Source organism: Semicossyphus pulcher, unplaced genomic scaffold (assembly GCF_022749685.1).
Source record: "Semicossyphus pulcher isolate SPU_LCO1_2020_fin unplaced genomic scaffold, fSemPul1.0.p SCAF_20, whole genome shotgun sequence".
Taxonomy (NCBI): Eukaryota; Metazoa; Chordata; class Actinopteri; order Labriformes; family Labridae; genus Semicossyphus; species Semicossyphus pulcher.
The window spans coordinates 22,541,663-22,568,590 of record NW_027211694.1 but is presented as its reverse complement, the minus strand read 5'-3'; the positions used below and the strand labels follow the sequence as shown (position 1 = coordinate 22,568,590).

Sequence of the window (26,928 nt, the reverse complement as noted above, 5' to 3'; positions counted from 1 at the left end):
GTTTTTTCCTCAAACATAATCATTGAAGTGTGCGTTTGCTTGTATTGCCGATCTTTTACAGCAGCAAACACTAACTCTGCAAAACAGCAGGAGCCAAAATTAGCATGTGATGACACAACTAACAAGTTTGTGGTCAAGAATCTGGTTGAGGGGTGTTTCATTGACTGCGAAGACAAAGATCCTTTGCCTGATTTTATTTTTTATTTTTTTACAATAAAATGTTTTAATCTACGAGTCCATTTTTATTTATTGACAACATAGCCTGAGAGAAATGCATTTCTTCTTTAATTTACGGGGAACTAGCATGAATTAACATAAAATTAGGTACAGACTTCATGTTCCTTCATGTTTTAATATGATTAGCTCCAGATAACATGCTGGACAAAGATGTAAAATGCATATAGTTCACTGTGAAACATAAGGGGAACTTAACATCGGCCTAAGTCTTTGCCAGGTGTTGGAGTACCTACTTCATGCATCTGTTGAGGCTCAGAAACAAAGTTTTAAGGGTAGCTATGTGGAATAAGACAAAATTGAGCTAATCAGATATATGTAGCCAGCTACTCACCTCTGCTGCAGGCTAGCAGCTTCAGGCTACATCAGCCGCTACAAGCCTGAATCCACAAACAATATGTCTGCAATCCAGTTGTATTATGGTTGGTGCAGGCAGCAGGATTTTACAAGAAAGTTAAATGCAAACTGCACCCAATTCTTTGGAATGCAGTGCCAAATATTTGTGTCATGTAAATATGCTGGTATGTTGATGTTAGCATGTAGCCCAAAGCCTCATAAAGCTGCTGGCATGGCAGTAGACCTCAGTCTAAATCATATGGAATGAAAAATGCTATGAGCTTTTGTTTCTATACCAATTACGATTATAGGTTGGAAACCAGGCTAAGGCCAAATTATGTTGATCAATTTCTCTTCATTGCAGTTCAGTCATTGGTTTACCTTCACAATTTAAGATGTTTGTTTTAGCGGTGCAGTCCTACGGCATCAGGAATACATAGCAATGCAAATACATTGTAGAGAGCTGAAAGGAACAGATGCAATGACACGTTATTTTAAAAGCATGACTAAAAATCAAGATAAGGAACCCAAACTTCACTGCTCATCTTTTATTTATGCACATCAAGGGACCACATCTCTCCACAGTAGTCAGTTAGTGCAATAATTTGGCCTCAAGTGTTCAACACCACACCCACCACCAAGAACACAATCAGTCCTTCCTCAGCTTTACATTCACACACAGCAAAGTGCTCGATGCTGGGCTCCTATGCATTCAGGCTCAAAGTGCTGATAGTAGAGTCAGTTATGATTCATCCATTCAGTTCATTACTATCTCGTCAGTCATCCAAAGCCATTCCAAACAAAAAGGCACAAAGTCTTAACAGTGCATCAGAGTTCTCACTGAAATCAGTGACCTGCGGGCTGAACAGGTGACGTGCTTTACAACGATTTACAGCAAGAAGGCGTTTTATCAAGGCCAAGGTGTACTTGTATCAGTACCCGGGGAGCACCACCGTCAGGAAATACACATACATGGGGAATCAAGTAGCAGTCATAGTCCCCGATCAAAAGGTAGATAATGGCTGAGAGTATAAGATCATTTGGCCACTCACACAACTTATGTTTTGAATCGGCTTGTAGATGGAAAAAGGGCATTGGCATGCAGCCTGAGCACATTACTGGAATGTCAGTTTGATCACCATGAAGAGGGTCCTTTGTCGTCAGTAGTTCAATCCTGGTACAGCAAGAAGCCAGAGAAGGTGCTGTACTTCCAGGTGCTGCCATAGATGGCGCCACGATGCAACCGCAGCCACACCTGGTCTCCTTGAAAGAGCGGCAGGATTGCGTGGTTGCTTGCGGTCTCGTGATCCGGTGCCCCGTCGTTGGCGTACGCGGACACCATCACCTCCTCGTTGCGCATGAGGTTGATATAGAGCGGTACGTTAATGGCGAGCTTCAGGATGTGGAAGATGAAGACGTAGGTTCCATTGACAGGGCAGGTGAAGCGGCCGATGTGGGTGTCGTACATCTCGCCCAGGTTGCTGTGAAGCTGGTCGAACACGATAGGCTGGTCAAGGTTCCCTGGGGCAAAGTTGGCGGTGCGAGAGGCGGTGAAGGCCACCCGCAGTGGCTGGGAGAGCTGGTAGAGCTGCAAGGGGAGCAGGGTTGGGTGGTGGTGGCCGTGGGGGGTGAGAGGGACTTCCATGGTGGAGACTGACAGGGAATCCCCATGACCCGAGTCCACTATTGTAAAGGCTCCCTCCCGGTCTGGGCTGCTCACCTGGGAGGAGTCACTCCAAGCTAATGCAGAGTCGAGACAAAAAATATATAAAAAAAAAAAAAACGAATTCTGGCATTTTTAAACCTGGGCCTTAAAACTCAAGTTATTACCAGTCGAGTTATGCCTTCCTCCTCCACGTCTGTAGCTGTGATGGTATCCAGAGTCCTGAGAAAACAATTATACAGTAGAACATATGCATAGAGACAAAATTGGATTTGCTTAAGAGACGCAAGTTGTAATAAAGAAGAATTGACCCTTCGCTAAGCCCCTCCCTTGAACGGCCACAGTCCAATCCTTCATTAGCAACCGTAACTAGGCACGGGAGGCCTGTCGACCTTTCAGATGCCGTAACGGTGTGCATATTGAATCTGCAAGTCCGACAGCAGATTTCCTCAAAGTTTATAAGTCATAACTAAACATTAGCTTTAAATAAAACAATACATTGACTTACCCCGCTGTGCAAGAACATTGTTGTTCCTGTATACGATTGTCCTTAACATGAATTGTCAAGACATGGGGTGCCTGACGCTTGCATGGGACCGATGAGAATGAAGAGGACTTAAAAATCGAGGCAAAAGCTCAACACTAGCCTACAAATGTGTATTGTCGTCCTTTCTGTCTACTTCTTATATTTGGGAACTGTTTTTCCTGAAATTTGCCATCATTTCTCTTGGAACATCCGTCACTGTTCTAGTTGAAAACGGCATACTATTTACATGCTGGTGCAAAAGCAGGCACAGCAACAGTAACCAAGGGGGGCGGGACTTAGCGAAGGGTCAAGTGTGTGTGTGTGAAGTCAGCATGAACAGAGCATGACTTTAATTGTTGTTGCTTCTGAAATTTTGGACTCAGAATAAGCCTGAATATTCTAATATGCACCCAGTGAGCAGCTTTCATGGGGATTAATATGGAGCCATCAAGCTGTAACCTCCGGGGCTGAAAATCCAGCTCAAATTCCACAACTGCAATTCCCTGAACGACCACTTGAGACAGACTCCAAAAATCGATCTGCTAAGAAACTAATTGCAAAAATACCCCACAGAAATAAAATCATGTTCACAGCCAGACACAAGTTGTCATTGCCTTTTATATTGACAACCAAAATGGCTGCTTTGAAGGCTGGTTGGATACTGGTAGTAGTCTGCTAGGAGTCATTGAACTTGACCTCTAGGGTATCCATCCAGTAGTCTAAATATGGTCACTTCTGGCTCCAATATATAAAAATGGCGACAACTAAAATGACAAACTCCAGACTTCCAAACAATTGCTGGGTTCGCCTACTTCTTAGAAGCACTCTTTGGGCCCAAATTTGGATAAGCTATCTGAGTCCATCAGTAGACCCAATGACTGGGCTAGCATTGGCTACGGGCCTACGGGCAGGGGTTGGCTCTGCCCAACAAAATCTTTCCCAACAATTTAAAAGTAAAGAAAAAGAAAATCAATAATGGGATCAAATATCAAGTCATCCTCCAAAGTAGCCCACTGCCCACCCTTCCTCCTGTCATGTTCAACAGAACAGTGGGTCCACTCCATTTCAGTGCTTCAGGTCACTTTGCCTTTATCCAGACCTTTGAATCTGGGACTCCTACCAATGTCCGGCTACGATTACTATTAATCATCCCAAGCTATGTTTAAAAAGACCTAATTGTGCCACAGTGAGCATGACCCGCTGCTCACCATCCATCCTTCACACTCTTGAAAAGAAACCTTCATCCTTGTGCCAAGCAAACTATACCACTTGCTACCTTATCTTGCCTCATTTCTAAAGAGCAAACTCTAGTCTATAGCGGCACAGTGCTGACAATCCAGTAAGACATCAGTCACTGTATTTCCTCAATCCCAAGCCAGCTGACTAGACAGTGTACAAAGGGATTTACTTACTCGAGCAGCGTAGAGAATCGGGCCAGAGTCCCTGAAATGAGTCTGGGGAACATAGGGTCCTGCTGAGGATTAGAAATCAGTATTTAGCAAGAACTCTCACCAAGATTCATTTCTTACCATGATGTCATAAGACTACCCTACAACACCTGGGTGCTGAACAGATCAAAAGGACAGGAAAATGTAGGTGTGGAAAAAAAACCCAGAAGAGGAAAAGGAAAGATACCTCGATACCAACCAGAAGAGCGAAAGCTTTGTGCCAGTCCCTTGCCTCCACGTGCCATACCTCTCACAGATCCTCTGTTGTAGTACGACTGGCCAGATCGACCCACGCTACCACTCGACTGGCCGGGGGACAGAGAGATCTGTCCACCATTACCCGTCCCATAATCTGACTGGTACACTACGGAGATGATGCAGCACAAAATGGGTCCCAGTCATTCACAGTTGACGTACAGCCCATGTGGTTCAAGAGAGTTTAGGAACCCAAAAATCTGAGCAACATACCCGGCTGAGGTTCGTCTTCCTGGGGTGCAAACTCAGGGGGAGTTTGGGTACTGGCAGTGGTGTACATGGGCTCAGCAAAAACTGCAGAATCGGATTTGTAGTCCAACTCCCCATTCTGAGGTAAGGAGGCACTCACCTTGAAGACCTGCAGCGAGAAGAAAATCAACAACCAAGAAGTGGCAAAAAGTGGCCCCATTCATGAGATTTGTTCTGTTTGTGAAAGGACACAAATGAGGTCATTGAGCATTTCTAGTTAATCAGCACAAGCAAGCCAACGGCTCCTGGGGTTTGTCACACTTCCTTCTGGAAACCAACTAGCTTCAGACTACCGACAACATGGCCTTAGGCACTGGTGGCCAATATTTTAGGGCTTCCAGTACACCCAGCAGAGATCTGGTCCAACACTTCCTTTTCCATGTGCTGCTCATTGTTTATAGTCCAACTAGCAACTTGAGACACAAGAATGGAGTTGGAATTGGGAGAAAACATCTACCACCTTAATAATATTGGCAGTCTTATGGAGATATTTTTAAAGACTAATGTCTCATAAAAGCTGATGGACTCTGGATTGCAATTTGCCCTACGGGTTCCACCTCTACCGCTTTCTATACAAACGCTTTTTTCTGCATACAACTTGTTGGCAACTAGAATTTTGACTATGAACTCGTCCCGTGCCTAGATTCTGCATTAATATGCAGACATCCGTTTACGGTTACCATACTGTACATACCATGATTCGCACATTGGATGGATTACAATAAAAGAAACACTACCCTATGATTGGATGTTGAATGGGGTCCAAGTTATGGGGAAGTAGTTCGCATCATGCCGCTTCTTTGGGCCCTGGTAACAAAACACCCAAGAGAGGACGAAGCATTGCTTTGGTAGAACTTACTGATGGGATGTTCTGAAACTGTGCAGATGCCAGAGTTCGTCTTGTGGGGGGTGTAGAGAAATTCTGGCCCTGAGAGGGGTCGGAGGTGCACGATGCAACCCCATTACAGGGTGACTGCTTCCCTGACTCAGTTACCGGTGTCTGGGGAACAGAGAGATTAAAAGTTACATCACAGCTTTTTGACGACACTTCAAATCGTTGTGGACATGGCCAAGGTGGGTTCTTTACACGAGGACGGCTCTGCTCCTCTAGATTAACAGTGATGGTCGACTCCCTGCGGTACAGCGGCGGTGAAGCAAACTTCTTTCTCTCTGCAAACTGCGTTGGCTCCTACAGACAGAACCACTTTAACCACTTAGAACTGTAGGGTCTAAACATCTGTTGCATCTCATACATCTCGAATCTTACATGAGGTAGTTCCGTTGAGGAAAGCTCCAGGTCGCAGGTCTCCAGGCACTGATCTCCATTTGTTAGACTGGCTTTGCGCTCCATTAGCCTGGTAGGCAGTGGAGTGGACTGAGTGGGGGATGAGGATGGAGTGATGACAAGTCCAAGAAATATTTCACTTTCAGTCAGAACTGACTCATGACCCATATAAAGAAAGTGCAGCTTACATGCATTGCTTTGGGCAGGATTTCAACTGGGCTTCCCAGGCTAGTTTGTGCTGGTTAGTTTAGAGACAAAGGAGAAAGAAAAGATGATTAATCAGGATATCAGACAAGACAGATGCCTGTACGAGTTGATTGCTTGAGTACACTTCCCATAAAGAGCCGGTACCTTTTGGAGGTCAATACCTTTTCTGACATTCTTGTTAATATCTGCATTCTGTGCTTCCTACCAGGATAATAAGTATGTTAATATGCTCAAAATGGCAATGCTAACATGCTAATATTTAACTGGTAAAATGCATACCATGTTGACCATCTTAGTTTAGCATTTTAGCATGCCAATAACAGCTAATAAGCACCAATTTGAGTCAAACTGAGTCTTGTGGAAATTGGAGATTTGCAGGTATTCAGTTATAAACCAAAGTCTTGGACTTGATGGTGGTAACAGAGGAAGTCAGGGAGTCATTAGGGTATATCATTTTGGAATTATGGTTAAATGTAATACTTATCATAGCAATGTTATTCAAACCAAAGAACATCAAGACACTTTGAACCTCATGTTGGCTCAGGAGGAAATTCATCATCTGGAAACCATGAATGTATATCCTCACCGTCAACCGTCCTCACCTCAAGACAGACATGTTTAACAGGTAATATGCTCCCAATAATTACCATCTCAGCATTTTAGCATGTCAATACTAGCACAAAACACAGCTGAGGTCAAACCAAGAGGAGATTTTAATGTGATGATACTGAAGGAGGTCACTGGATCACCAAAGTCAGCAGCGTGCATCTTCTCCAACCGTGAATATCTTAAATCACATCTCATGGCAGCCCATCCGACAGACAGTCAAGGCATCTGCTAACAAGTCAGTAGGATGTCTCGATTGGGAAACCAGTTATGAACCGTCTGTTAGACGTTTGAATTCCTCAAAAGCCACCATGAGGTCTTAAGTGCGAGGTTCGTATTCATCGGATGATTAATTCGAATGACACAGCCATGCCTCAGCTCCCTCCACTTACGCAGCTAAAACAAGCTCAGTTAAGCAATTTTATATTAATGTCCACGATAAATAAGAAAACTCCATCAACTGACTTTAAATTACTAACTCAGAATAAGTGAAAGCTGGGATTGTGAGCACAAATTAAAGCTTGTAACTTATTCCGAGTTACCCAGAGGAGACGGAGATCCAGACGTCCGTCTCTTCAGTCTGGGATGGCTTTTAGTGGGGGAGCTCTCACCATCCAGCAGAGAGTCCTAAACAGGACAATCATTTAAAAAACCTGAGCAACATTGTTAAAGCTGAATACATTTTTAAACCACAGCTAATCTTGCACTGGGTGGTTAATTAAATGTTCATGGGTTTTAAACTTCAAACTCCACCTGCATGAAGCTGAAGGAGCCGTGGATCTTTGTCATGAGGTCTTCCAGGTGCTGCTTCCTCAGGATGGGGTCTTTGGGTAAGGCAGATGGAGAGTTGAAGACTTCTACAGGCATGTCCATGTGAACGGCCTGACAGGAGTGAGAAGGAGAGTTTGTAAGTCGTTTATCCTCCGTGTAGAGAGATGCATTTTAAAATGACTGTTTTAAACTCACCAACTTGGCATGTGGCTCTCCTTTGGCTCTCCTCTCTTTTCTCTGGGGGAGAATATCATGGATAAATATTTGTGTGGAGGTCAATGTCCTTCCTTACATTATAGAAGTAGGAACCAGATAATGTTTACATTTTGCTTGTAAAATGCTAAACAACTCCCATGTTCTACAAGGTAAAATTATAGTTTCTGTCAATGGAGTCTGGTGGTTCTGAAGAGAGCAGTTTACGCCAACCTCAATGCCACCACACAATCTGCACCTCACCTGTTTGCAGTCAGCAGATTGTTTCTTGTTGGTGACGGGGACTTTGGGGATGAAAGCTGCAGCTCCTCTCCAAGGTTTGTGGACTCCAGCTTGTGGTGATTTGGCTCCATCCGAGAACTCCGTATCCCAACTGTCCGGAGGCTCCCGCTCCCTCATGGCCTGGAAGTCCTCCTTCCAGTTCTGAGAGTGAGGAGGAGTCTCCATGTCAGTCAGGTACAGTCTGTTAAAAAACTGCCATATCACCAACAGAGCATCAGTGGATCCTGGAGCATGCTTACAGCCACACACAGCACTGAAATACAGATGCATAAAACTATCTTACCTCTTTCTTTGAAGCTTCGTTTGGTTTGGACTTTAACGTGGCTGACGGGAACAAAAGAGAAAGACATGCGATTATACACAGCAGGTACAGAACGGAGGGTTCGGCGTTAAAATTCTTGCACCATTGATGTTCTTACTGCCGTGTTTGGTCGAGTTCAGTAGCACCTCTGGAGGCTTGTTGGGTGGAGGTGGAAGACAACTGAAGTATTTGCAGTTCAACAGTCTGGTGAGCTCCTCTTTCAGCAGCTTAACTGAAAAGATACGAGCCAATGAAAAAAGGAAACCACAGAAAGTTCTCTGGTTTCTGGTTTGTTAACCGTTATTCACATTCACACTGGACAGCTGGGGAATTTTAAAGTTAATCTTCCAAAGAAGTTCAGCTAACTTGTTTACAACCTCAATGAATATCTGAATGCTCGTCTGTTCCCTTGTGGAACACTTTTCACCAATGACAGTTTTCTGAAATCTCTGCGTTTTACCCGTCATGTGACGCCTCTTCTGCACAAAAAGTAGCGATCACCGGCTGTCCGCTTCAGTCAGACTGTTTGAATGATGCGATGATGATTATAACAAGTTTTTAACTACCTAACTGCAATAAGCCAAGAGAGGAATGCAGCAGTAAATGAACACATTCTTTTCACCACACAATCGCTCTTAGTGCCGCCCGTTTATTTCTAATGGAACAACTACTCAAAGTTCGCCTGTAACAATGACACATGACTTCAGTTGTATATTCAGAAATGCAGTTCGGTCGGATTCTTTCACTTCATGAAAAAAGCAATCCGCTTAATCCGTTTAATACCTACAAACTAATCACCTTTATTATCTGTGTTTTAAACAAGCCATGTAAAACGGACTTCGCAGGATATTTGGACACCGCACAAAAAACATGATCCAGCATCTTTAAGTTGCTGCGTCTTCATCGTTCTTACACTGCATGGATGACCTGCTGATATTTAAAGTGTCCGTTTTCACCTGAAGCAAACTGATAAAAACGAGTGGGAGACTGAAGGAGGGGGGTCATATTATATTCATCATTATATTCCTCATTAACTGAATGCATAGGCTCCATGAATCAATGCATAGTGTGTGCTACTGTACCTGAACGGCTTCGTTCTGTCTCTTTACATGCGTAATGTTACGTTCCAAGAGTTCACATTTTCCTATAACCTCAGCTGAGGATCTATAAAAGCCGCGGAGCATCGTCAGCAGAGTGAAGGACGGCCAGCGAGAGGAGACGTAACTAAAACAATCACTACAGTCATTGAAGTTTACATACCTGTGAACGTTAACCTCAGACCAACACAGAGAAGCTGTTCTGCTGTTAAACACGCCGGCGTGCGGGATCCTTGCCGTTTTTTCAGTAAGTTAAGTGTGTGTTTTGGTTAGCGGAAGTGGCTACGATGGCGCCACCCGCCGATCTCTACTGCGCAGACTCTGGCTCCAAATGACGTCACCATCGCAAGAAGGCAGCGCTGATCACAGGGGCTATTTTGGCTTCAATTCCGCACAATGAGAGCAGATGGAGGCGCGTCGTCCATCTATATATACAGTCATCAGTTAGGACATTCTTAATGAAAGGGCGGCGCTATACAGCTGCTTTAAAGCAGAGACTCTGAACATAACCTGGTTCCGACCAGCAGAGTAAGTTACAATAGTGGCCTAGCCAGGTTAAAAGAGAGCCAGCGTGACACTGAAACCCCGGGTTAACGCTCAGCTGACCCAGCTTAGCCACCAACTCCTCACTGCAACTCATTCAGAATTTTCAATGAGAAATCGACAACAGTAATGAGTCATATTTCAAATGTTCCATATGCTCCCAGAGCAAGAGGAATTTAAATTATTATGAGCATGATTAGATGAGTGTTTGGGCTCATTCAGCTCATATCTCTAAGTTTATTTACTCACATGTGGATCCAGCCACTGGTTTGTCATTTCCATCCAGCAGGTCCAAGTAGGCCAGAGCCGCTCGCTCCATCTGCTGCTCTAAACTACAACACAGTGAAGAGAGGAGGGTCACGAGGTCCTCTTTACACTGTTGAACGTGTGTTTGAGATTGTTGCATCATCAAAAATAATTCAACATGCAGCATGTTCCAACACCGGAAGCAAATCTTTAACACCCACCTCACTCTGTTGTCCCTCTGGACCCCCAGCAGGGAGGCGAGCTGACTCAGGCTCTGCAGCTGTTGGGCGGGGACGTGGGGAGCCTGGTTGTTTCCAGCCAGCAGGTCTCTCCTGACGTGCTCCTGCTGCAGGCTGAGGAGGAGGTGCTGGACCTGGAGCACAGTGCTCAGACGCCTCCTCTCAGCCTCCATCTTAGCAGTCTGCTCCTTCTTCACCGCCTTCTTCTGGGCTCTCAGCAACTGCAGCAGCAGGAGGATTCAAGGAGCAGATTGAAAGTCGATCCTATTCTTTGCTTTCCATAAGTGAAGAGACAACCAAGGGGAATTACGTTTGTTTAAAGTCAAACCACATCCATGTAGGGCTTCAGCTAACTTCATTATTGATAAACTTTATTATCATTTTCCCAGAATGTCACAAAACAAGATTTTGTAGCACAAATTACTGATTAGCTGTGTCCCAATCCAGGGGCTGCATCCTTCGAAGGGCGTATTTGAAGGCCGATTGCGTCACAGAAGCTGGTCGAAGGCTGTCCCATTCCTTCAGATGCGGCCGACAAATGAGTCCTCCTTTTCCCGGGCCACGAAGGAGCCATCCGCTGCATCCTTTGCAGCCCAACGTATCCCAAGACTCATTGAGCGCCAGTTCAAACAAGATGGCGGACTCTTAAACGGCCGAGGAATACACTTTGAATGTAAACGTTTTTGGTATAATAGGTCAAGTTGCATGACGTTACTTATGATAGCTAATTAGCTAGCTAGCGACCTGTTGCTAGGCGACAGGAGCGGCGCTTTGTGCAAGGGTAAGAGTGGGAACAGCTGGTGACGCAAACAGGAAATCCTCCGTAGACCAGACCGTCTCATTTCAGTTCGGCCTCAGCGTCTACACAGACTACGAATGACTCGTCCTTCATAGACCGCGTCTTTAGAATGACGCAGCACCTGAAATAAGACCCAGCTCTTGAGGCAGCTGTAGACGAGCAACTCATGAATTCTATGAGGTAAAATTACACATTTTATCAATGGAGTCTGGTGTCTTTGAAGTGAGCGATGGCACGTCTGTTTATGTTTAAAAAAATATATCATCTTCCTCTTTAAGAAAAAGGTCTACCTCTGTAGGATTCCTTTCTGTAATGTTGTCACACACTTTTAGTGGACTCACTTTTCTTTGTCCGACTTACATTCTGCGTCAGGCTGTCCAGGGTATTGTTCAGCTCCCGCGCGAATACCAGGTTGTGCTGCACCTCGTCGTACTTTTCCACAGCCGTCTGGAAAACAAGGGGAAACCCATAAGCACGCACCTCAAACACATTCATGAGATCATCTTTTTAATACGATTACATTGCTTACCATCTGATCCTTGTTCAGTAACTCGCCCCGGTTCAGCCTCTTCCTGTAGTCTTCTAGTTTCAGCTGTGGGAAACAAGACATCAGAAAATCCACCTGCTTCTTTTAATTTCAGTTCCCTCCATCCCCCTCCTACCTTCTTCTTCTCCAGGTTGCGGACTTTGTGTTTGAGGCAGATGAGACCATCTTCTATGTAGTTTTCGTAGTCTTGGTAGGTGGTGGAGACCTCCAGGGCTTTCAGGCCATAGGGCGAGCCCACCTTCGGGCTTCCAGCCATCACTGGGCCCTCCTGTCTGTCCTCCCCCTCCTCTGAGCGCTCAGGTGGAGGGGTGACATCCAGGGGAGGGGAGGGAGACAGCTGCACCATGTTGAGCTCCACACTGGAAGTAGAAGGACACATTTAAGTTGTTCGACATGCAAACTGTGCAGCTGCAGCAGAGACTAGTGCGGCAGGTGTTTGGTGAGTGTTTGAATACAGATGGAGATAGATTCAGCGCAGTTTGGGCAGCAGCCAACCCCGTGACAGTGCATTTATATCGGCTACTAAACAGCGTGCTCTCTCTGGATCAATCATGAACGCAGCAGCTGAAAACACAAACACCAGGCACGAACAGTGGTTCTTTATTTCACTATTAAATAACCCTGCGTGCACGTGATGCTATTTCCGCTTTCAGACAGGGTTGGGTGGAGATTTATGTTTGTATGACGGGAAATAAAGCAATTACGCAGGAAATAATTAGCAATTAAAGCTTTTCCACGGGATTAATCATGTAGCAATCAAGCCCAGATGTCATGCAGTTAAAACTCAACTTAACTTTGCTGGAAATATACAAACATGACAAGGCACTACTTTATGGGAGCAGAATCCAAACTTTCGTACTATATTTTTCAAGTTTAATCAACAACCACGTCAGCGTTTATTATAAACACACTCCACGCCGACAAAAACAGCGGACCCACCTCGTGTCTTCTTTCGACTCGTGCGCGTTAAATCCTCTCAGGACGGCCGCCGGACATCCGATTAACCCCGAAACTGAGCGACCCCTCTCCTACTGTGATGTTTAGCTCGCAGAGGCCACGCCGGAGTCCGCTCATACCTTTATATACCCTCCCGAGCGCACGGACGCAAATCCATCACCACCACATCCGGTTCGGTCACCTGTCACACATGACCCCGACCACAAAAATACTCATGTTAATTAACTAAAACAACAAGCACATCATGCTTCTTAGTAGGTGCGGTGTGTTGGATTATTGAATCAGGGACACAATCTGTATATTACAATATTCTTTACATTTGCTAAGTCACATTCTACGGAGGCCCAGAGGGGCAAGTGAGGAAAAACCTAATGTCATTATCCACTTTCTAAGAGTTCATATCATTTTTTATCACCTGTATGGAAGAGCATAAGGTCCGTGCATTAGAGGGGAAAATAAGAGGAATACGATTTTTTTAAATATAGTATTTAAAGGACAAATTTGAATGTCAAATAAACCCTTCCCCCTCTGATAGGCTAATAATATTTAAAGTTCAACTTTATTCCCAAAATGCAAAAGATAAACAAGTAGCCTACATAAATAAATACAATAAATAATGCTCACATTTTTTATAATTAAAACATTTGTATTAGAATAATTAAGGACAAGTGATGAAATGTTTATCCAGTACAATCTTCAAAGTACATCTGTACAAAAAGTTGTAAAAAAATAAATAAAAAAATTTGCCAGGATAATTTATTTTAAGTTACTTACTTATTGTCTGTGAAAACAGGTGTTTTTTTTCTTTTCATCAAAAGAATGAACAAACTTCCACCAGGTCTTAACATTTTAACAGTTTAACATTTTTTTACAGTTTAACATTAAAAAAAAGATCTTTGTGTGGGACAGATCCATCCCCCAGAGTCTTCTGCAGATGTGTCCTGACATCCAGCATCAAGTGGTAGGTGGTCGTTAAATTTCATATAGAGGTCAGGTTAAAATAAAAAGAACACCTTTTCGGGACACTCTACGGAAGCCCTAAGCGGACATGCATCCAAACATTTTATTTATTCTGTTTTCTCGTGATAACGAGTTATTTCTGGTCATTTTCTCAGGATCTCGACTTATTTATCTCGAGATAACAACGTTGGTTTTCTGAAGATAACGGGATAATTTTCTGTCGATGTATGAAACAGACCAACAGGCTGCTCACTGTGATGTTACAGAGCAGGACATGCTGCCTTCGCCCACACTGACGAGGTCAGTTCAGCCTGTTTCTGTTTGTTTGGTGCTTTTGCAGCTCTGGGGATACGAGTTATGATCAGCTGATGTTTCGGTGCTGCAGCTTAGTTATCTCAAGATAGATTAGTCGAGATCTCGAGAAAACAACCGGTAACTACTCGTTATCACAGGAAAACGGATTAAATATAATGTATGGATGCAGAGGGCTTCCGTAGAGTGTCCCGAAAAGGTGTTTAAGTTCTTTTTATTTTTAGTTGCGTTTTCTAACTGCTTTGACATTTCTATAGAAATATGAGCAAAAGGCAAATGTGAGTTTTGTAGTATAAATAAAGTTTAAATCAAGAGTTAAACTTGCAGAAGAGAATAAAGACAATATGTAAATAAACTATTCACAGAATTCTGTCTTCATTTTTTATAGTTATTTACTTCTGCAAATAAAGTCATATTTCTGAGTTTAATCACTTTAAAAACAACATTTTGTGTTTAATCTCTTATTTTTACTTTAAAGTCAGACTTTTGAGTTAAACTCAGAAACTTTCAGGATTTTATATTTGAAAATCAGACATCACAAAGATTTCTCACGCAGCTCTTATCCTCTCCCGTACAATCACAAGTAACGACAGAGAAAAACCTTTCACTGAGCGAGACCAAAACGTGGACAACAAAAATATTCCCCATTTTATTTACATATAAATACATTTACCTGTCCAGGTGGACCAATGCCAGCTGGGGTAGGCTCCAGCCCCCTGCGACCCCGAACAGGATATCGAGATGATTGATGGATGGATAAATACTTTTTTGAATGACAGATTAAAGGGAAATAAAACATCTGTTAAACTTCCTCTTTGTGAGCCCTCCTGACATGTTTGGTGCTCTTGTGCCCTCAGGTGGTGGAGGACCGCTACAACATCCTGAAGGAGCGCTGCGTCACCAAACCAGGGCTCAAACTGTAAATAATAACTGTTAGTAATGATGAAGCAGTTAGTGATACAACATTTCGGACAAATGTGTTGTATGCGTGTGTGAAATAAAAAGTGTTGGCCTTTTTATCTGACCAGGAAGTAAATAAAGAAAAGAACTATATCAGACTGTATCAGTCGACTGTCAGTAAGAGGTGGAGCATTACCAGAAATGTTATAGGATCACATTCCTCTGGTAGAAAGTAAAAGATAAAGTCACAGTTAGAGAAGTTCACACATTAAACTGGAGTCATCAGCGTTGGCTGGTGAGTACAGAACACTGTGTTTATTGTGTTTGAGCAAGCTGAACACATGACCTGTATGCAAGATGTTTCTGTTGTGTTGACATTTCGTGTAAATTCGTCAGGACTGAATGCGGGATTGGATTTAAATGCAGTCAGAGCAGTTATGCAGGATGAGTTCAGTGCTTTATTGGTAGACAAAGTGTAGCAGGCAGGTGCTGGTAGTCGAAGCTCGAGAGCAAAAACTCAAAGCAAGAAGAGAACGTTGTAATTCGACGAACCGACAGACTTTAAGGTGAATGAGCAGGTTTAGCATCTGAGACGTTTAAGGAAGTAAGATTCATGTGACGGGGTTTGTGGCAGTAGCAGAAAGTTTATCAGAACGGAAACAGTGGTGTCCTTTTGTTTTAGTGCACTGCCTCTTTAATACCACAGGGTCTTAAAAATATCACCGCTGAGGGTTCGACATAAGTCTCTACATGAGACAAACGTTGCACTAACCCTGAGCAGTACAGAACGGTGCACACAGTTTTCAGATTGATTGTGTAACAGGAAACTGTGTGTCAATGAGCAGAGAAGGTTCACGCTCAGGTCATGATGAAGAGAGGGAAAGTTGACAGGTGGAAAAGAAACACAGACTTTAAAGACCTGAACAAACCATCACAATATAATATTGATTCACAATAATGCGTCTTAGGGCCACTGTGAGTTTAAAAAAAGATACAGAGCCTACGGCTGCGGGCTAACGTTAGCACACTTTACTTTACTATGCATGTTACTGCAGCCCTCCCCGCTAGCATGGTTAATTACACAGAATGACCGTGACATGATATCGCTACAGAACACTAAGCAAGGGAGCTTAACATTTAAATAAACAGTGAGTTAGATATCATCCCTGATGCTCCTCTTCCTGAATCCCGGTCTATTGGGCGAGAGGCGGGGTTACACCTGGACAGGTCACAAGTCAATCACAGGGCTGACACATAGAGACAGACAACCTGTCACGCCCACATTCACACCTACGGGCAATTTAGAGTCACCAATGAACCTAACGAGCATGTCTACGGACTGTGGGAGGAAGCCGGAGTACCCGGAGGGAACCCACGCGTGCACCGGGAGAACATGCAGACTCCACACAGAAAGACCTATGGCGTTTAATTAGTCTGAAAACTCATGAACACAAAAATCACATGGACACACGTGATACAATCACACAAAACAGTATCCGCGAGCGCACAGGACAGTAAGCGCACAGATGGTTGAGCTCGAGCTCGTCACAGGCTCGTGCTCGTGGGACTGCATTTGTGTGCGCTGAGCAGAAATGCTCCCTCATGAAAACTGTCCTGTGCGATTATATCATGTGCGCACATGTGATTTTTAGTGCACGTGTTTTGGGATTAATTAAATGCCATAAAGACGCCCTATGTCCGAGCCGGGACTTGAACCAGGAACTTTCTAGCCGTGAAGTGACCGCGTTAACCACTGCACCACCGTGCAGCCTCCACAGTTTTTTATTTTGTAAATTTAAAACTTTCTGGAAATTGAGTTTTTTCTTGGAATCTTACCCTCCTCCACTGGCATGTTTTTTTCTTACGCTGGTCAGTCAAAGAATAACATAATAATCTAATACATGGTAACATTTTAAATAAGATATCCATAAATATGTTTGTTTGTCTTATTTCGCATTTTGTTTAACATGTAGATCAAATGGCGACCGCGAGCAGCCTCCTCCCTGAAGACCAGTTTCTGTGTTCCATCTGTCTGGATGTGTTCACTGATCCAGTCACCATACCATGTGGACACAACTTCTGCAAGACCTGCATCACACATCACAGGGACGTTAACGACCTGTGTTGGTGTCCCTTGTGTAAAGATGTCTTTAATAGACGACCTGAGCTGCGGGTCAACTTGGTCTTATCTGAGGTGGCCGTTCAGGTCAGGAAGTTGGCTCAAAAGAAGGTTGAATGTGAAGCCAAAGCAGGAGAAGTTCTGTGTGACGTCTGCACTGAAACCAAAGTGAAGGCCCTGAAGTCCTGCCTGATGTGTCTGACCTCCTACTGTGAGACTCACCTGGAGCCTCATCACAGAGTCCCAGGCCTGAAAAGACACGAGCTGATCGACCCTGTGGAGACCCTGGAAGGCAGAGTATGCAAGACTCATGACAGACCTCTGGAGCTGTTCTGCAAGACCGATCAGATGTTTGTGTGTCAGTTATGCACAGAGACGGACCACAAGAGACATCACTTTGCTCCTCTGAAAAAAGAATATGAGATAAAGATGGCTACGCTGGAGAGGAATGAAGCAAGAATTCAACTGTCGGTCGAGGAGAGGCGACTGAAGATTGAACAGCTTAAGCTTTCAGTGAAAGTCAGTAAGGACGATGCAGACCATGTGACGGGAGCCAGCGTGCAGGTCTTCAGGTCTCTGATCCGGTCTGTTCAGGAAGGCCTGGCTGAGCTCATTGACGTGATTGACGAGAAGCACAGAGCAACAGAGAAACAGGCTGAAGGCTTCATCAAAGAGCTGCAAGAGGAAATCTCTGAGCTGATGAAGAGAGGCGCTGAGGTGGAGCAGCTCTCACACACTGAAGACCACCTCCAGTTCCTCCAAAGCTTCCCATCCCTGAACCCTGCTCCACCCACCAAAGACTGGACAGAGGTCAGAGTTCACTCGTCGTATGACGGGACTGTGAGGAGGGCTGTGGCTCAGCTGGAGGAGACACTCAGTAAAGAGATGAAGAAGATGTGTGCTGATGTTGAGCTGAAGAGGGTCCAGCAGTATGCCGTGGACGTCACTCTGGATCCCGACACAGCTCATCCTGCTCTCGTCCTGTCTGAGAATAACAAACAGGTCAGTTATGGGGATGTAAAAAAAACTCTCCCGGACAATCCGAAGAGATTTTCCATGAGTTCCTGTGTTTTAGGAAAAACAGGTTTCTCCTCAGGAAGGTTTTACTATGAGGTTCAGGTTAGAGCGAAGACCAGATGGGATTTAGGAGTAGCCAGAGAGTCGATCAACAGGAAGAAACGCCAAGCAGCCAGCCCTGCGTCAGGCCTTTGGATTATATGGCTGAAGAATGGAAACGAGTACACAGCTCTTGATAAATCACGTTTGTCTCTCTCTCTGAAGTCGAGGCCTCAGAAGGTGGGGGTGTTTGTGGACTATGAGGAGGGTTTGGTCTCCTTTTATGACGTAGATGCAGCAGCTCTCATCTACTCCTTCACCGGCTGTAACTTCACTGAGAAACTCTTCCCCATCTTTGGTCCCGGTATCATTGTTGGGGGTAAGAACTCAGCTCCTCTGATCATCTCAGCCGTCAGTGACACTGATTAGAGCTGTCTTTTGGTTTCACAAGGAAGATTCATTGTAATAGATTAAAATGAAAACATCAGGATTGTACAGCAGCATGAGTGTTTCAAAACATGATGCTGTAAGAGTTCCTCCGGTGCTCCAGTTTATTGTTTCGATCTGCCTTTGGCCTCGGTGTGGAGGCGGTGAGGAGGCATAAAGAGCCTCAAAGTCAGCTTGGGATGGAAGTTGGGGGCAATAGATCAAACAAACCCAGGAGTTGCATCTGCACCACCGGTGTTTGATTCCTGTGTGAAACAGTCAAGGTGTACTTCTTCTAAGGAGTTTTTGATCAAGTTTCAACAATCAAGTATTTGTGGTTGTCAAATTTTAACCAGACATACTGTTTAATCATCATGGTACATGTTTTCTCGTGGTTGTGGTTATTACTTTGTCCCTTATTATTGCATGTCCCATTCCATGTTTCTCTAATTCCAGGGATTCCCAAAGTTCCCGATCAGACAGAGCGCGCTTTGCAGGCTGGAAAACGTAAGGTGCACCGCACTGCCCTTTTCTGTTGAAGCCTACGGTTAAAGCCTACTGTTGTTAAGGCAACCACCGAATCATTAGCTGTCATTAATCTCACCGTTGGACAATCAGAAAAAACGCCAGTGACGTCGGGCGCTTTTCTGCTTTGAGTTTAAGTTTTTTCAACTCGAGGCGCTCTGAGCGTTTCCTCGAAAACGTGAGGCGCTCTGCAACGCAAAAGCAACGCGCAGCTGCTCCCTGCAGTAGGTAGTAAAACTCGCTCCGTCTGATCGGGACCTAAGTGTGCAACTTTACCTCTTTGGTGCGCGTGGTGAAAAATGTAATGTTGTATTTATGACACCAAGTGGGATCTTTCACTTAAAAATCCTCCAATGAATCCTCTTTTTGTCCATGTGATCTGTTTCTGAGCCTGAGTAACTGACTTCTGAAGCGTCCACTTCTATCTATTAAAACTACTTACTGAAGTATTGTAACATCACAGCAGATTTTAAAGTATGTTTCACAACCACTAACGCTGTCAGCCACGGCCAGTGTGAAGCTAACAAGCTAATAAACATCATAAACAAAAAATCTCAACTGTTCTGGCTGAATTTATCCATGTTCCTTTTTACATTAACCACACAGACAGTATAAAAAGATGGACGACATGACAGCTCCCTAAAAGTGAGTCCAAACCCTCTCTATCGCCCCCTGCTGCCTGGCTGCAGTATAGCTCATAAAGCCCGCCTCCTCCATGTTAACAGATGGGACATGAGTCAAACTATGAAATCAAAATACACGTCAAATACATTTTTCTCAAACATGGTTTCTGTCATTATAGTTAGTTCTTATCATGCTGATTTATGTCACAGTGTTCATTTTTCTGACAAGTTTACTTTTAATTAGTTATTTGATGCTATAAAAAGGGGGTGTGGCCTCATGATTGACAGCTCTGTTGACTAATGGGGCTCCTGCAGCGTTCTGTCCCCGAGTAGCAGAGTAGAGGAGGAACAGTGAGAGGGGACGTAAGTATCAGGTCTCTTCCCCGTCGTTGGTCCCGGTGAAAGTGATGGTGGTAAAAACTGGGCTCCATTGATCATCACTCCTGTCAGTCCCAGCAGTTAGACATGTCAGTTAATTCATGATTGACTTATTTAATCAGTGTTGGTCGGTGTGATTCCTGTCACTCAGCTTATACTTAATGTGGTTATTGTTGTTGTACAGTGTTTTTAAAGTAAAAGAAAAAGATGTCATGGTACGATAATCCAACTATTGATCTTTTGTTTTCTGGTCTATGACGACAGAAAGGATGAAACTTTAGTAAAATAATTTATGTGTTTATGCTGATTCTTTTAGCTGAATGATAAACTGGAGCCCTGCTTCTGGAAGGAAACCTTTGTGCAGCAGATCCTGTTTTCCAAGCTTGGGAGAAAAGGTGGAATATTTAGTTTAAGACTGCGCTCTAAAATAACATTTAATTGTTTAATGAAAAAATAAATGTAAGGAAACATTTGACAAATAAATCATCATGAGCGCATCAGATATCGACATTTAATCATTTCAAGACAATTGATGGATATGTTAAATTTGGGTGAATCAGATCTTTTTCTGCATCTTCAGATCTTTTAACATGGTGGCTGTGAGGACGGCAAATTAGGACAACACATGCAAAAAGGTGCAGCTAGACGGTAAATTTACAGATATGGAAATTTCCACTCGTCAAAATGCATAAAACTGTTTATCTTACTCTATTTAAAGTGGGCTGCCACAAGTTACCCTCACTGCAGTTTGACGCCATAAACCAAAACAAACATATTTCAATGTTTGGTAGATTGGTCATTTATTCCAAGTGGTAGCTCGATTAGTAGCTTGGTTTTTTATTTGTTAGTATTACTGTGGAGGCAGCAAAATGTATGAAGAATTTCGAGTCAAAGAAAAATAATTTCCCTACAGGGACAATAATGTATATCATATATTGTATCGTATATTGCATCATATACCGCATAATGTGTCGTATATATCGTATCGTAGCGTATATCATATCGTATATCGTATCATATATTGTATCGTATATCGCATCTTATACCGCACCATGTATTGTATATCGTATCATATAGTGTATCGTATATTGTATATCGTATTGCTTGTTTTTATTTTGCCTGACTTTGGTGGGTTCTTTTTAAGTTTGTAACCAACACATAATTTGACACACAATTACCCTAAAAAAACGAAGTGATCAGGGCAGCATTAGACCAGCAACTCCCATATTATGTTAAATTATGGGTTTTGTAAATGGAGTCTGGTGGGTTTAAGGAGGGCTGCACAGTGGCTGTTTCTGATTATAAAAATGTGGAAACATGATCCCTCCTGGTTAAATATACTGAGAACAGACATTTCATTAAAGCAGGAAAGATCTTGCATCAGACAGTTAAACTTTTTAAATCAGAAACAGCCGGTGAATTGCTCTGTTCAAAGCCACCAGACTCCACTGAGAAAAACAGTCATTTTACCTCGTAGAACTCAGAGTTGCTGTTCTTTGACTTCCTTTATTAGTTTGTGACTTTTTTTAAATGGTTAGTTTCGATCCTACACACTACTGGTGTAAAACAAGACAGCACAAACAGACTTACCTGTTAAAGCAGCAGCAGGCAAGCAACTCCTGTGTCCTACCAGGTAAAATCACTGGTTTTGTTGATGGAGTCTGGTGTGTGTGCAGAGAGCGATGTAACGTCTGTCTGTGGTTAAAACAATCATCTTCCTCTGCAACAAAAAGGTCTATCTCTGTAGGGATCCTTTCTGTCATGTTGTCACACACTTAGAATAACAATCTGAGCCTGTCAGTGGAAACAACAACAACTTCTAGCAGACATACTGTGACAAACACGATTTATTGAACATGTAGAAATTACAAGCGTGTATAAAAATACAAACTTTGCTTTAAGAAATGAACAAAAGTGCATCTCTCTCTGCAAAATAATATATAGACAGACGTATTCTCGAGGTTACACATCACGCTAATCCAACTAAAGACAAAGATAAATCCATGTTGCATGTCGACCCAAAATATCAGGAGTAAAAAACGTCCCTAAACTACAACAGTTAAACACAACGTGTAAAGTTTTATTACAATCATTTCCACTGTGCTCAGTCTATGGCAGCATTGTAAAGACATCCTGAAATATATTCATTTCCACATAAAGCAAAGAGTTTCAGTGTAGTGAAAATAAAATATAAGTTAATAAATAAAGGTTTTTTTTGACAAATCTACCCAACATATGACACAACTCCTACATTAAAGAGGAAAGGTGTGCAAGTCTTGGCAGAGAAAAGCTGGTTACTGTTACAAAAGCTGCTAAACTACATCACATACTGCTTCTGAACCACTGAACTGAGGAGCATCAAATACAGGCGATGCTTTAAAGCTTCAGTTAACAAGGAAGTGTCGGACAGCGAGGAGGAGTTTGTTGGCATTTCTGAAACTTTGTAACGCCAACTTCTTTCTGAAAGTAATAATCTCGAAGATTTTCATGTAAATAAAAGTCTGTTAAGTCTCTATCGCCGAATGAGGTAACACAATGGTTACTGAGCCTGTGGCCCACTGATGAAAGCCTTTACATCTGCAGTATATAGTATTATTATGGGCTGGGTGTCTGTGGCGGCGCCCAGTTAGTGACGCGTTTTCCATCAGCCAGCAGTGGTTGGTCTGCCAGAGAGGGTAGGCGGAGCTAAGCGGCTGCTTTTCCGCTCTCTGCAAGTGTTGCGAGTAAACAGTAATCTACTATGGCTGAACAAACAAAGAAAAGATGGATGACGACAGATACAACTTCAACAAGAAGTGAAAATCCAAAGAAGAAGAAACAAACTCGACGCTCAGATGAAGCAAACAGTCTGAAAAGGAAAGCGACCGTCAGCCAGGAAAATCAAGAGTTACAACCGGAGCCGACCGTGGACGTCACACACGCAGCACTGTCTGGATATCTGGGACGTGTGCTCCCGCTCTTACAGGTGAGAAAGAGAACGAAACAGAGACCTTCGAGATTATAACTTTAAACTGAAACAAAAACACAAGCGTTAAAGGACGAATGTGTCCTGTATCCCTGATCCCTAAGATGCAGATCTACCTAAAATCCTGTAATTATCAAACTTTCATGGTTTAAACGGATTCTTCTTACATTTATTAATTTATGTACAAAAATATATATTAAAGCTGTACAACATCAAAAGAACAAGGCAATTTAAGCCCCTAAAATATAAGGTGTGGAAAGCTCATGCAAAATACTCGAAGCTTGGAGTAAAGCGAGTTCTGCAAAAACCCAACGGACATGAATTTAAACATCCTCTAGAGGATTAAACCAAAAAGTATATACATATATATTAATAATGAAAGACAAATCCCCACAGCTGTTTTTGCTCAGTGGGAAAACAGGGCTTCATTCACGATATCATTAATATGAACAGCTCCAAAGCTCCTTCCAACATGACAAGAAAAGCTACCAAAGAGTGGCAACAGCAGCAGCGTTTCGTTCCGTGTTATTGCCACGACCTTCCTGAGGGTTCATTTAGCTTATAACGGGTCTGTTTTACAGTTTCTGGACGGGTGCTGAGAGCTGGACGTCTGACTGAAGATCTATTTGTGCTTCCTTTACATGTGCACAACTTAAACGTATCCTTTGTCATAATGATTCAAAGTGTCATATTTGATTACTTACAGGCTTAACAGAGACGAACAGCGTGGACAACAGTTAAACTTCATGCCTTATTGGTAAAGATACACGTCTCTATTTTTAGTTTAAAAATTCACTTCAATATTTGTACTTTGTTTTTCTTTGAAGGTCGTGCCTCATGATCCTGTCAAATTAGACACAAGACGAGCTGCACAAGACTCAAGACAAGTCAGAGATATTAAAGAGGAATTCTTATACAGTTCTTATTTTTTTCTACATGTTTTGGTTTGAAAACGGGTTCAAACGGTTTTGGAATTGGTCCAGTAGATTCACAGAACCAGGGAACAGCTCTTACATCGCTTTCTTTAAAGCCACCAGACTCCATTGACAAAAACAGTCATTTTACCCTGCAGAACGCAGGAGTTGCTGGTCCACCTCTGCCTCAATCGGCAAGTTGTTTTGTATCACGCCTATATTGTCTTGCATCACAACTAACCATTCAAAGCACCAAATACACAAGAATAACGCAAACAAACCAACCGATAGAGGCAGCAGTCGACCGAAGCTGCTGGTCTACTCTCCGTGTTCTGTGAGGTAAAATCGCTGTTTTTGTCAATGGAGTCTGGTAATTTTGAACAGAGCGATGTAACAGCCGTTTCTGGTTAAAAGAAAAGCATCTTACTCTTTGAAAACACAACAGAAAGGAAGAAAGACCTTCATGTTAGACACTTAGAATAACAATCTGAGCCCGTCAGTGTCAGAGACATACTTTGATTGGTCTCATTTACACCTCAATGTTAGGTTGCAGCCATTACAGCCTGTTTCATGGCAATCAAGAGGAGCAATTTCAAATCAGGTTGAGCATACGCACACTTGCTATAATACATCAAATTTAAAGAGAGATTTAGCACTAATTATAGTAGATAAACAATCGTGCAAAAACAGAGCATCTTTAATAAATACTATTGTCCACTAGGTTTGTCGCCGTCTACATGAAACTCTAAGGTTGGAAAAAACCAAAAATGTCTGACCCATTGTTGCCCAATCAGTAAACTAAGCAACGGTTGTCTGACCACACTAGTGAGCTATGCTACAACATGATCATGACCAAAGTCTGTATAAAAAGATGGACGACATGACAGCTCCCTGAAAGTGAAGCCAAGCCGTCTCTATCGCCCCCTGCTGACTGGCTGCAGTATAGCTCATAAAGCCCGCCTCCTCCATGTTAACAGATGGGACATGAGTCAAAGTATAAAATCAAAATACACATCAAATACAAACATGGTTTCTGTCATTATAGTTAGTTCTTATCATGCTGATTTATGTCCAAGTGTTCATTTTTCTCACAAGTTTACTTTTAATTAGTTAGTAAAAAGGGGGTGTGGCCTCATGATTGACAGCTCTGTTGACAAATGGGGCTCCTGCAGCGTTCTGTTCCAGAGTAGCAGAGTAGAGGAGGAACGGCGAGAGGAGACGTAACTAACACTAACACTACAGTCATTGAACTTTCCATCAGCGTGAATATCTGCTTCAGACCGACACAAGAAGCTGTTCTGCTGTTAAACACGCCGGCGTGCGGAAGCTTTGATGTTTTTTCTCGCAAGTTAAATGTGTGTTTTGGTTAGCGGAAGTAGCTACAGCGGCTCCACCTGCCGATCTCTACTGCGCAGCTCTGGCTCCAAATTAAGTCACCATCGCAAGATGGCAGAGCCCATCACAGGGGTTGTTTTGGCTCCAATTTTCATCCAATGAGAGCAGATGGAGACGCGTCGTCCATCTTTATATACAGTCATTGGTCACGACACAACTGTCTGAGAAAAGGGAAGAATTCTGGATTCAACTTGAAAAATGGAAAATCATGGATAAAGCTTGATGCTCATTAGCGAGCCATGTCATGTTAAGTATGGAAGGTTCTTTAATCTTACACCGAGTGCTCTGGCTGTGATGCATCTTCTGAACAAATGACATACAAGAGGTCTATTGCATGTTAGCTCTCGAGCCAAAGTAGCTCAAAAGGTCGCTAAGCTTACAGGAGATATTCTGAAGGATGCTCGCTGAAGTCAGCAGTCCCTTTAAAGTCTCTTAACGTGTATTGTGAACAGAAAAGTTCAGATCCTTATTGAGAGAAACATGAAGTATATCAACATCCGAGAACATGTTGAGTCAGGAAAAGGAAAGGCAAAGTCTGCAGTCCGCTGTATGGCTCCATCCTAAGAGTAAAGGGTTAATTCCAGAGGTCTCCAGGTTTCCATGCAGCATTCATCAATCCAGCATTTCAGACAAAGAAAGTATTTACAAAAATCTCATCGCAAACCAAGACACTGAAAACAGAACCAGTCCAAGGATCCAGTCCAGGCAGCCTCAGAGACAAAGAGAGTGTGGAAGGTCGGGCTGCCCGATCGAGCCCACGTCATGTCCGTAGAATTAAAGTACTTTTGTTTTATAGCTGCACCAAAGCTCAAACTCCAGGACTCCAGTTTGCAGGCTGCTCCAAAGCTCTCTGCTCCGGTGAGGACCGTCAGTGAAGTCGGCTCGGTCCCTTCTGAACGAGAAGGCGAAACAACCTCGTCCACTGCGGCCCACTGTGCTGACTCTTTGGCTACAGCACTATTATATCTGCAGGCCTGCAGGAGGGCAGCTTTGTGCTGTGCTGGGGTTTTAAATCGGAACATGAGCAGGAAGCACACTTTAACTTCTTCAGACTGTGTGGAAATCTGATGTTTTTACAGAACAGGTAAAATACAAGACTCGCGTAGGCTGGTGTAAGAGTGTAGTAGGACGCTAAACTAGGGCTGCAACTTAACGCTAGTTTTCATTATCGATTTATTCAACAATCAATTCATGTTTTAGCCAATGAATGTGAAAAAATATGCAAAATAAACTCATCGCATTTCCAAGCGCCCAAAGTGAAGTCCTCCCGCTGCTTCTTCTGTCAAAATAACCCAAAGACTCCTCAAGAAAAGCAGCGAATCCTCGCGACCTATGAAGCTGGAGCGAGCACATTTTAACCGATTATCAAAATAGTTGAGGACTAATTTTCTTTTGCTCGATTTAAGAATCAATTGATGACGAGTTGCAGCGTTAGTGGTCACATCTACACTTTAAAAAGAGCCAAATCAGATTAGACTACTTAAATCCCAGTCTGGTATAGCAGCAAAAGTGTTGTTGTATGTTTTGTCGAGTGTCTCATACTGTTCGTCT

At 43.2% G+C, this 26,928-nt stretch overlaps 2 protein-coding genes across 2 annotated transcripts; one reads left to right on the top strand and one right to left on the bottom strand.

Moving 5' to 3' along the window:
• Positions 1-1,738: 1,738 nt before the first annotated feature.
• On the bottom strand, positions 1,739-12,193 carry caprin2 (caprin family member 2). Its single transcript, XM_069671361.1, has 20 exons — positions 11,963-12,193; positions 11,830-11,892; positions 11,661-11,747; positions 10,484-10,722; positions 10,266-10,348; positions 8,495-8,608; positions 8,359-8,399; positions 8,037-8,267; positions 7,776-7,817; positions 7,563-7,691; positions 7,352-7,436; positions 6,185-6,234; positions 5,979-6,086; positions 5,799-5,900; positions 5,571-5,711; positions 4,676-4,820; positions 4,395-4,571; positions 4,172-4,230; positions 2,401-2,455; positions 1,739-2,310 (listed from the first exon to the last, which is right to left on the bottom strand). The coding sequence occupies exons 1-20, from the start codon at positions 12,191-12,193 to the stop codon at positions 1,739-1,741; spliced, it is 2,754 nt and encodes a 917-aa protein (XP_069527462.1).
• A 4,761-nt stretch (positions 12,194-16,954) lies between these two features.
• On the top strand, positions 16,955-19,584 carry LOC138599646 (E3 ubiquitin-protein ligase TRIM21-like). Its single transcript, XM_069671396.1, has one exon. It carries the CDS (start codon positions 16,955-16,957, stop codon positions 18,578-18,580), a length of 1,626 nt encoding a protein of 541 aa, XP_069527497.1. The 3' UTR covers positions 18,581-19,584.
• The last annotated feature ends 7,344 nt before the right edge of the window (positions 19,585-26,928 follow it).

What these genes read in the sequence shown, in the direction of transcription:
- caprin2 (XM_069671361.1), bottom strand. Translation starts at nt 12,193, where the DNA reads ATGGTGCAGCTGTCTCCCTCCCCTCCCCTGGATGTCACCCCTCCACCT. An exon ending in TGGACAGCCTGACGCAGAAT is followed by an intron (nt 10,723 to 11,660) that starts GTAAGTCGGACA and finishes CTGCTGCTGCAG; the next exon opens with TTGCTGAGAGCCCAGAAGAA. An exon ending in ACGAAGCTTCAAAGAAAGAG is followed by an intron (nt 8,268 to 8,358) that starts GTAAGATAGTTT and finishes GTGATATGGCAG; the next exon opens with TTTTTTAACAGACTGTACCT.
- LOC138599646 (XM_069671396.1), top strand. Translation starts at nt 16,955, where the DNA reads ATGGCGACCGCGAGCAGCCTCCTCCCTGAAGACCAGTTTCTGTGTTCC.